We start from the raw sequence: 11,873 nt of genomic DNA, 5'->3' as shown, positions 1-11,873 counted from the left end.
TACCCCGTGCATGCATCAGCTGTGTAAAGTGCGACTGCTTAGAGAACACCAGCCTGGTCTAAAGAAGCAGCTCAGGATTTCGACCCTGATGGGCTCAGAAGCCAGTTGGCGCTGTCCGTGGTGCTGAGGAATTCCCGGCTGCCGGCAGCATGAGCTCCAGATCAGCAGTCTGCAAACTGCTCTCAGTGATGCAGAAACCCAGCTAAAGTTGCTCCTTTCCTTCACGTCCACAGTTAGTATTTTCTGGTGTGTGAGAAGGGATTCGAGCAACATATTGTGGATGACGCTGATGCCGTCGCCAGCGGAGCGGGTTTTAAGCGACAGCATGCTGTTGCTGTTTGTGATCCACCGAGCCTAGCCAAATCACCTCCACTGCCGTAGCAAACACTGTGTAAGTGAACTCATGTGTGGAGGAGGCGTAATCTGCCGGGAAATTTCATAGAAGGATCTGAGAAAATGCTAACAACAAGTTCAACATGATTCTGCTACTTGAGTCTGGATTTCTACAGGACCGGCATTGCTTCTTGCTTTGAATTTCGGAGACAGGTCCAAAGCGTATTTCTTATGTGTGTCTGCTGTATTTCTCTCCGGAAGGGCGGGAGTCTGCTTCTTGACTGTGGTTTGAAATGAGAGGTAGAGGGAATGGATTGCCTTTAATTCAAGCCTGAAAATGCGTTCTTTGGACAACTAAAGAGGAACTGCTTTTCTAAAACCTACCTGATCTTTTAGTTCATATTGGTCTATGACCCCCATCACCACTATTAACCTCCAGAGTGATTAGGTAAGTGTATCTTATGACATGAGTTATGTGTGTTTTCTCAAAGAAATAAATGCAGTCGTTTTAAATGATATGTAGCAATGTGGGGAGGGGAGGAGAAAGTTTAGCTGGAAAGTGTTCTTCCATTCAGCAATGTTTGCTTGCTTATTAAAAATCTTCAGATAAATATTTTATTGGGTTTCTCTAATATTTTTATCTTAAATAGTGCCTTAAACTGCACTAAAGCAGCTCGGTTATGAAGGGGAATTTTGTAATAGCTTAAGAACTTTATTATATTAAAAAGAAAACCATGTTTTTCTTCATGCAGATTTTAAAAGGTATTTCATATAATAAAAGCATGCTTAATGTTTACATAAAGTGGATATTAAACCCATTTTTTACCTTTAAATATACATTTATTATAACCTGACATTAATGCCTACCTGTAGCTTACAGAGATCATTTCTGTCTATGTCCTTTTGAAGCAGAATGATATGGTTATTTTATATGGCTTATTTTGTATGTATTAACAGTTACTACTGGAATACTATAAAGAAGCACAATATATTTTTTCTTCCAGGATAAACATATATATATTATAAAATGCATGCCTTAATTAATAAAATACATATGTTTTTTTTTTCAGAAGCTTCTGTAATGTTTATAGCCTTTGTAGTAATTTAAGAGAAAAAAATGCTTTGTCAAAGGGAGCTTCCAGATTCTCAAGTAGAATTATAGGTTTGCATTTTTTTTATTCTGTCATGACTCATTATTTTTGACATATTTCAAAAGAAATTCATCTGACTTATCATTACCTACCCAAAAGGATTTAGAGAGCACTTTCTTTTTAAGGGAAGGCATGAACATACTTCATTCTATTTTACTATTACTAGAATTTGCATATCTAATTTAAAATGCAAATATTATAGGTTCATGAAGTTCCCTAATGCCACCTTTACCTTATTTAAAAGTATTTTCTGTGTGTTAGACTGAAAAGAGATGGTTTATCATTGCTCCTATTATAATCTGAAAATAAAGCAATAAATAATATTCACAAATGATCTGAAAAATGTCCGATATACAATGTTAGTGATTGTTGGCATAAAGCCAAAATCATTTAAATAGACAAATGAACTATTTGACAACACTTTTACTTATGTATTATTCCCTCAAGTCGGTTTCCCCAGAGTTTTTATATGAGTTAGTCACTCTAAACATTTAAATGAGTGTTGCTAGTGGGCAGCACTCCACACAAGCACTAATACTATGTGAAGTTTACAAGAGTCAATGCCACTAAACTAATAAGAAATATAAGGAATATTTTCTATGAATGGCAACTCCTCATTACTATTCTATGAAACCAATAGTTTTACTCTTGCATTTTTGTGCAAAATATCTTTTGCATGTCAAAAGAGAGATATGTCTTCAAGATTATTAAGTGGTATTTATTATATATTAAAGTAATACATTCAAACAGTATTACACAAATACTAGATTCCAGTTGCTATACAAATTATCTGATACATTTTTCCTGCCCACTAGGAGCTTACTCTCTGAGTAAAATAAAAATGTGGACAATAATATGAATATATTTATTTTTAAGTAATTATTTTAAATGCAAGGAGTTCTCTTGTATCATTTGTTATTTTAAATTTCCTTTCTCTCATTCACTCTAGAATAGTTATCTGTTTTTTTTCTTGGCTATATTTCAAAATCCAGATTTAAATTTACTAAAACAAGAAACCCTTATTGAGACCATTGTTGTTCTCCAACTATGGGCATAAAGAAACCAGAAGGCCTTTATAATAGCTCCATTCCAATTACAAATAACATTCAATTGTTGGTTTCTTCCCTTTCTCTTAAAAGTAGAATTTTTCTCACTAATTTCATGATTTTTTGTACAGATGGTTATAATGCATATACGTTCTCTATCACTGACTAGTACAGTTTAAAGAATAATAGAAAATTTAAATTCAAGTATTCCGAGTTATTAGTAAGTAACCACTTGTAAAATCACCCTTTGAGGTTCAGTAAAATAATCTATTACAAGTTAGACAAAGCCAGACCTTTAAAAAATCAGAAGGTGACTTCAAGCTTAAGGTTCCTATGTGAAAGAACTCCATCTATGTTGCCAAGGATCAAGTCTCTAGACTTCATAATAAAGCATAGATAGTTGCATGAACTTAGTCTACTTCAAGTCTATCTTCCAAACAGATCCAAATAAACAGGTTAAGAGCACAGGGTTAAGTAAATCTACATTTTCTGTGTATATGTCAAATTACTTTTTTAAAAATATTTATTTTCAGCCTACCCCTCCCCATGGAAGGAGCTGAGCATATTCAGTAGTAGGAGCACATCCAGAAGCCTTTGAGGAGGGGGATGGCTCTTCATATTCATGAAGCTTGCATACTGCTCTTGGTCATCCCTGGATTGGTCACCTCTGCTGCCATCAGTCATGAAGACTATCCTGCTGATGAAGGGGACCAGACCTCCAGCAATGACAATCTGATCTTTGATGACTATCGAGGGAAAGGGTGTGTGGATGACAGCGGCTTTGTATACAAGTTGGGAGAACGATTTTTCCCAGGGCATTCCAACTGCCCTTGTGTCTGTGCTCTGGATGGACCTGTTTGCGACCAGCCAGAATGCCCTAAAATTCACCCAAAGTGTACTAAAGTGGAACACAATGGATGCTGTCCCGAGTGCAAAGAAGTGAAAAACTTTTGTGAATATCATGGGAAAAATTACAAAATCTTGGAGGAATTTAAGGTATGAGTTACCATCCATGTTTATTGAATACTAACTTTTCACGCCACATACTTAGTAAATTATTACATTCAAATGAAAGCTGGAAAAACATTTTTAAATTTCCCTTTAATTTACAACAATAACCCAGTTAGAATATGTACCACTGTAGTCAACAAATCGCTAACTGGTTTGTTGAGCAATACCTAAAGGGTTTCACAATAATTTTTTTCTTTCAGAATTATTTGTGGCACACTGCCATCTTTTTTCCCTTAAAATTTTCTTCTGTGTTATTACAAACTATATTTTCTGATGGAAACACTTAACTGGAAGCTATATGTCTATTAAGTTAATGTTTAAATTTTATAAGATTGTTTTGATGTGGCTTGTTAGCCTGTATTTGGAGCCATTTAACCATAACCTAGAACTATCTGTTCAGTGTATGGAACTGCAATGCTAGAGAGGCACAGTTTTGAACTATGGTCTTCATATTAAGAAATGCACTGGACCTACTTCTTGTAGAGCAGAATCCTCATTCTGTTCTCTGATCATTAGTTTTTTGGGTATTTTTACTTACAGGATCCTAGAGTGAACTGAAATTTTATCATGGTCCATTATAAAAAGTGGTAAAAAAAAAAAAAAACACTAATTTTTCAGCCTCCATGGTATTTCCTGGCCTTTCTTTTAGCCTTCTATCATATTTTCAAGTAACTTAGAGCTCATTTTTCTCTCCTTTTTAGAGTCTCTTTTCTCCAATGGCTAGTTTTAATTAGGGGTTCTTACAAGCCAGATTGGAGCCCTGAGGGTATAAATTAATGTATTAAATTATCCTTCTGAAATGCAATGGCAGTTTGTGCCATGGACTGCCTGTCATCCTGATGACTTGATTTAAAAGATTTTAATTTCATGTAACCAAGTTCAGTGACAAAGTCTCGGAACCTTATCAGCAGAAGAAGATAAAGCTAACTTTCAGGATGGCTGTGTATGTGCGAGAAGAATATTCAGTCATTAGCCCTGACCAAACTCCTCCACAAGAGTCAAATGGGAAATGAAGTCAATGTGTGGAAGAAAGGTTTTAACTAGTAATAATGAGAGCATTCTGTATATTAGCCTTTCATTGCATTCAGCCCATTTCAGATTGTGGGTATAAACTAGTTCCAAGTTACCCAAGGAAAACCAATCATTCTAAAGATTCTTAAAGACAGGAGAGGGCTTTTAAAAATAATTATCACATTCAACTATCTTACGCATAAATGTTATTCTAGACTTTTCTCTTTCACGTATTAAAATACTTTGTGGCACAACATTGAGAAGAGGCCTGAGAGTCTAGTCAAGTTACCATTACTAACATCAAATAATAGTTTAGAGTGTAATACATTTAATAATAACTTCATGGTCTCTAAAATATTGGATACATTTTGGCATTGGCAAAATTAGGTTTACAATTGTATGTGAAACACCTTATTCTTGTATTATTTATTTACTTATTATTTATTATTATTGACCTACTTTTGCCTGGGCCTGTATGTTCCTGCTGTAGTCATTATGTGAACAAGTTTTCCACCTAACTCTCTATGTCATGAGATCTTTAAATGTGTGTGTGTGTGTGTGTGTGTTTTTAAGATGCCACTTGTCTACAACAATTTAAATATTATCTAGAACAAATTTTTAAGAATGTGGAGCTGAGACAAAGAAATTTTGTTACTTGTCCAAATTTTCAAGTTATTTACCTATTCCTAAATACTGCCATTCTAACTAAAGCCTACAGAACCTCTCAAAGCACTTTGGCTCAAGAGCCAGATAGACCAGGGTTCAAATCCCAAATGATTACTTAGACTCAAGACTTTGGAAAGAGTCCTTAAACTTTTTTGAGCCAGACGGCTAAAAAATGACCATCATAATAATTACTTTTCTTGAGAGGAGATATTAGAAAGATTTAATGAGATAATTTATGCAAAGTTAGCAGCCTTGTGATGACTGGTACACAGTAGATATTGAATAAATGGTGTTCTCATTCCTCTAAATTTTAATGTCCAGGGATTTACTCTAAGTTGTAAATTCTCTATGACTTCGTCTACATTTTGTAATGGAAGACCAATATTAAAAGTCATTCAATTGAAAGAATTCCAAAACTTTTTTTAAACTGTTCTATTTATCTATGCGAAGTATATACACCTAAATAAATATCAGCCATAACCTGCTATCTTGATTTTCTTTCAATTCAGCTTGCAAGAGACAAGCATTTAATTTTTAAACATGTAAGAAACTTTCACATAATAATCTTATTATGGAGGTTATGTGATGAGATATGCTTACTTATAATATATTCATCTACCAAGCATTTACTGGATTGTTTAGTATATAGGATACTATAGATGTATTTATATACTTACATTGGAAAGTAAGATATTTAGAAGACACAATCTCCACTCATGGAAAAGCATGGACAACGTGGAGAGAGATGGGATGGGGGGTGGGGCAGCTCTCTAAAGTGTGTTACTGTAAACTCAGCACCAAGAAAGGTGGTGTCAGAAGCTTATCAACATGCTGTAAGGTTTTAGTCAACAAACTTTCTTTTCCTTCACGATGGTCAAAATTGAGCCTGTTTTAAAAGAAGTAATTAAAATTGATCTGGAGAGATTAAAGTGCCAAAGAGGAAACTGCTTGAGCAAAATCAGAGACTGGGGCGAATAAAATCTGCAGAGAGAGGAGGAGGATGAGAATAACAAGAAAGAAGCTGGATCTTATGAAATCCTATTATGATGAGAAGAGTAAATTTGTATATGTTTTGGACAGTGGAGAGAGGAACTTGAATACTGGGCCAATATATTTAGATTCAGTCTAAAGAATAACAAGAAATAAAATGCAGGTTGTTGTGCATAGCGATGACCTAGTTCAATATGGTTTTTTAAACCTTGTAGCCAAATAGAGCATTGATTAAGAGCTGAAGATTAATTGATGGCTGGGGAGAAAACAAAGAATGAGATGACCAGCATGCATAAGTGCACAAACATTCAGGACTGTGTTTAGGATAAAAATCTAAATTGCCTAGTATAGCCTAGTAGATTCTACTCATCGACCTCTCCAAATACTTCTCTCAGGGGCTTCCCTTCCCTGTTTGCTTGTACATGCTGTCCCATACTTTTCCACCATCACACACTTGTATAAATTCCAGCAGATTACTTCAAAATTCCATTTAAATCTCATCTCCACCGGAAAGCTCTCTCTGATTGTTCTACTGCAGGATCTTGAGCTGGGCCTCACTCTTCTCCTGTATTGTTGCACAGCATGCTCTGCACAGCATTAGAACAAGAACAGTAATCCTAGCCAGGCACTGTTAAAACCTTTATATGTATTAACATGCACGTCTTTTATAATAGCAGTATGAGTATTATGCTTTTTTAGCATTGTTTTACAGACAAAACCAAAGCATCAAAGTGGAAGTAGCTTGCCCAACCTCATATAGCTCTAAAGTGTATGAAGTAAGATTCACACTCAAGCAGCCTGGCTGCAGAATCTCAGCTCCTCACCACCTCTGATGCCTTCATTGCACTACAGTAATATAATTTGACACAGCCTGTCTCTCCCGCTGGACAGTGAACCCTGTAAGCCTAGGGACAGAATTTTCTTTTTTCTCCTCTACTCCCAACCCTAGCATTACATGAACCACAGTGCAGGCATCCAATACATTTTTGGTAAGTGACATATGAGTCAGATTATAATTGAACTCATTGAATAAAAAAGTTAATTAGAGTGTCTTTAAAATACCTTAGTTTCTTTCTGTTTATGTGTTGATCTCTTCATTTTAATTAGTTAAAAGAAGCACTCAACGTTCAGATAAAGAGTAATCTTTGGGCCCCTAAAGCTGACACATCTTGTTTATGGGACGTCTATTTCCATCCTGTGACTTTCTACTTGTCTCCTTCCCTCTTTCTAAGCAAGGCTCATCTTGGAGTCTGCCTCCCTCCCAGAGCCATAATGACCACCTACTGTTTTAGGTGTGCTGTCTCACTCTACACCGTTGCAAAACATGTCTCTCCTTCAATCTTCTCTGATCACCAAATTCAAATGTAAATTGGGCCACAAGTGTCACCAATATGAAGAATAATGTTATGTATAAAGGTTGGATTTTTTTTTTCAACATGACAGATGCAAGTTGAAAAAGGTAAATTGGGCCACAAGTGTCACCAATATGAAGAATAATGTTATGTATAAAGGTTGGATTTTTTTTTTCAACATGACAGATGCAAGCTTTGAAAATGGATTTCTCTACTTTTTTTGAAAACTCTAAATTTCCCAGTGTTCTAGTAATATTGTATTAAGATAAAGGTCACTATATAGTAGATTTTCTCATCTTTCTTTTATGTGTACCCAGGCAAAAAGACAGTAGGCCTACTTCTGAAGAGATAAGGATTATAAATAATACATTACAATAGCATTTTCTACAAAAAAAGATTGATTGGAAATGTAGGCTCTGTCAGCTTTGGCTTAACTATTTTATGCTGAGTTTCCCAAAGGGAGAAATAGTTTCTTATTTTGCTCAGTATTTTTATCACTCTCACTCAGCTAGAATTAGCCTTTTTGGATTTTTTTTATACTTTAAAACTCGTACTGATTTAGTTTTAGGTCAGACACTGAAGGTTATCCTACATGCAGCTGGAAAAGATGGTTCAGCTTTTACACAGCCTGTCGCACTTTAAAGTGATTTTCTCCAGTCCATACCCAGTGTCCTTCATTCAGGATTTGGATTCACTCAAGATCTCCCTTTCTCCGCAGGCGTTGACTTCTGTCCTTTTCCCACTGCGGGCCAAAGACAGCAGGTCAGGGTTTTGATTCTTACTTTTATTGTTTTCAGTGTGATTGTTTTCTCATTCCGCACATTTTATGTACATGTTGTTGCTTTAAAAAAAAGTCAACATATTCTCCCACTGTGGTAGTCTGCCTACTTTTTGCCCTGAATTTTGCATTACTATTTAAATCTGGATGAAAGAAGCAAAGAGGACAAAAAAATTAATCACTTGGAGTATTTTGCCAAATCATCCCGCCCATAAAAACTGTAGATACCAGTAAGGTTTGAGAATTGACTTGCTCTCCAGTGGGTACCTTCACAGGAAAATAGGCTCTCCAGCTTTCTCATTAATCTGTGCCCCATCATGAATGTCCACTCTTGTAGAATTAAATCCATAAAGGTGTTTGAGCAGAAAGGAAAATTCTAATATGGAGAAAGAATGGAAGGCACCATGTTCTGGGAACTAAGGACCAAATGTGTGAAAAAATAGGGGAAGGTGGTGGCTGTATAGAAATCTCAATTGAAAGGACTAATAGTTAACACCTTGCACAATTCACTGCACCTCACCCACCCACCACCATTGCACCTTTTCTATGAAAGGCACCGTTTCTATGAAAGGCACCATTTCTATGCTTGCAATAGGAAAGGGGTACAGAGTGCATTTTCCAGAGATGTTGTAGCTGGTGGGAAGAGCACCAGGTATCTGACCAGTGGGGTCAAACCAAACCTGGGTTCAGCAACCTTGGTATTTGGGTTCTGGCTAGGAAAGAATTCAGAGCAAGACCCAAACTGTAAGAGAACATTTATTTGGTAAATTGCAGAGGTAGATGAATTAATTCCTAAAAGAAATAGGCTTAGGAAACAAGTACGGATGTAAAGGAAGGGCCCTTGGAGCTTGGGAGTGAGGAAGCTAATGGTAAGGTATGGTAAGGTGCCTAGGGAGGAGGGAGAGAGAGATGGAGAAAGAGAGAGAGAGAGAGAGAGAGAGAGAGAGAGAGAGAGAGAGAGAGAGAGAGGAGAGGGTAGGAAAAGGCTTGGGCATGCTCCCAGGAGGGAGAGCACACAGGGTCCTCCATCCTAAGGGTTTTAAGGGTGGAGATTTTAGGGAAGGTCCCAGGAAAAGATCTTAATAGAATACTTAATAGCCTTCCAGGTGTATCCATTCAGGATTGTGGTCTCCACTGATTGATTGGCGGGCACCAGGGATGGGGGTCATTATTCCATGCAGCTGGTTCTGACATCAGCCATGGCTGGTTTTATTGCTTACTTGCGCCTGGAGCTGAAATATAACTGAGGTCAAGATACTATCTCTAGGGAGGAAAGGTCAGGGAGTCCAAACATCATGACCAGAAATATGCTAGGGGAGGAAAAGTCATCCTGGGAGTGAGGTCCCACCCTACAAATTGATTATCCATTGCTAGGCACCTGCATCTTTCCAACCTGATGGCTTTTTGTTATTGTTGTTGTTAATCCTCATGGGAGGATATTTTCCATGGATCTTTTAGAGCAGGGGTCCTCAAACTTTTTAAACAGGGGGCCAGTTCACTGTCCCTCAGACTGTTGGAGGGCCGGACTATAATTAAAAAAAAAAACTATGAACAAATTCCTATGCACACTGCACATATCTTATTTTGAAGTGAAAAAACAAAACAGGAACAAATACGATATTTGTATTTGCCTGTGGCCTGCGGGCTGTAGTTTGAGGACCCCTGTTTTAGAGAGAGTGGAAGGGAGAGGGGCAGACAAATAATGATGTGAGAGAAACACATCAATTACACGGCCCGACCAGGGAGGAGCCTGCAGCCAAGGTACGTGCTCTTGACCAGAATCAAACCTGGGACCCTTTGGTCCATAGGCCAATGCTTCATATACTGAGCCAAACTGGCTGGGGCCTGGTGACCTTCTGTACCTGGCCCATTGTCCTTGCTCTGCTTATGTCTGTCTAACTGCCTACACCGTGTGAAGGTTGTATTTATTGTAATAAAAAAGAAACGTGTAGATCTTGAGTATATGAGTGAGATTTTTAAATATTTTTTTTCAAGAGAGGTTTTGCAAATTCTGGACAAATGGTTAATGGAGTTGCCAGGGACACTTATAAGATTCCATCTAAATAAAGTCCTCAGAACTATCATAATTTTATGTAATAATAATAATAGTAATTATTGGGGATCTGTGTTGAGATTGAAAAGACTAATTCTACAGCTGCTGACTGTGAAAAATAACTTCTGTTTTGCAGAGTATGTTGTGGTTTTTTAACATTAAAATGGCCTTTGAGTAAATTCAGGAATGGCTTCTCCTTTAAAGTTTCTACAAAAATACCACAGATGAAGTCATTCCCGTCAGTGATGACGCTTGCTCACCTGAGGCTCAGCCCGGCAAGCAGAACACACAGTCTCAGGGTGAATATTCTCAGTGGGAAAGTCCTGTCTTTGTAAGTAGCTAGGGAACTACTACTTAATACATATAATCTCTGACCAATTTCAGAGAATAGAAGTCAAATTTCTTAAAACATAAATTTAGAAAGTTCCTTGTACCTTTCCTCATTTTATATTGTGCTCACTAGGCATTTTTAATGCTATAAAACTATACTGAACCTAGGAAATAGATCAGATTTTTACAATAATTGTTTTTCAAGAACTCCAGTGATAAGTGGGAATGATTTTCTTAATGTTTTTGTGTGTGTTTTTTTAAATGAGGGAGTGAGTATAAATGGCTTCCAAGATAATCCTGGAAAGGGTGAAATAGTCTGTTGTCAGCTGGAACAGGTCTCTTGCTTTTAAATTTTAGGAGAACTGATAGTCAGGCAGCCCTTGGGTGAGTTGAATGTAGAAATAGTTTTTCATGCTTGTCCACTGATATATCGCTGTCCTTCGTATTGCAAGATGCTGCTGCTAATGATGGTAGCCGTGTGATAAGAGTGACTACAAAGATTTGTGACTTGGCTTCTGTGCCCTGTGCACATGGGCAGCCCGTGTTTGATTTGCAGCCGCATCTGAGATTTGTGGGGATTGTCACTGTGAGGGACTATCTCAGAGTTGAGGTCAGCCATCAGCTGTTTTGCAGACACTTGAGCCCATCCCTTACTGACTCTCCACTGGTGTTGAGAAGATGAAATAGAAAACAGAGTGATCTGGCAGTCCCCCTTCCAAACTAACTCCAATAGTACCAGGTTTTGGATGTTTTAGAAACTTGCCTCTTTTTAATTGTGGCTGTAGTCTCCAGACTACATAATTGCTCAACTGTATGATATGGATAATTTTTTTCTACTTTTTATATATTATTTCATGAATTGAGTCTACATATTTAATGCACATTTTATAGATTAATCTATATAATCTCAATTGAGATTGCTGTATGCATGCATTCAAGCATGTGTGTGTGTGTGTGTGTGTGTGTGTGTGTGTTAAATTTGAGGTAGCTGGAATATTCTTCAGAAAAATCTTGAAGATAATAAGAATCCTGTGTTTCTACTTCTCCTGATTTTTGTTTTATTTTGTTTTCCTACAGTTTGATTTATATATCAGGCAGTGTTTATAAAGGAAAGCTTGCTGGTTTATGTTTTAGTTGTACTTTGCCAAGCTT

At 37.0% G+C, this 11,873-nt stretch overlaps 1 protein-coding gene across 1 annotated transcript in view; it reads left to right on the top strand.

Annotated features, from left to right (window-relative positions):
• Positions 1-97: 97 nt before the first annotated feature.
• Positions 98-11,873, top strand: part of VWC2L (von Willebrand factor C domain containing protein 2-like) — a 90,064-nt gene continuing 78,288 nt past the window's right edge. The window contains exons 1-2 of the mRNA XM_015558106.1: positions 98-781; positions 3,064-3,526. Coding sequence (XP_015413592.1) covers positions 3,137-3,526 — 390 coding nt within the window. The 5' untranslated portion in view covers positions 98-781; positions 3,064-3,136. The remainder of the gene's footprint in view (positions 782-3,063; positions 3,527-11,873) is intronic.

This window comes from Myotis davidii, unplaced genomic scaffold (genome assembly GCF_000327345.1).
Source record: "Myotis davidii unplaced genomic scaffold, ASM32734v1 scaffold268, whole genome shotgun sequence".
Classification (NCBI taxonomy): Eukaryota; Metazoa; Chordata; class Mammalia; order Chiroptera; family Vespertilionidae; genus Myotis; species Myotis davidii.
The sequence above is the reverse complement of the archived record's forward strand: the minus strand, read 5'-3'. Positions and strand labels throughout refer to the sequence as shown.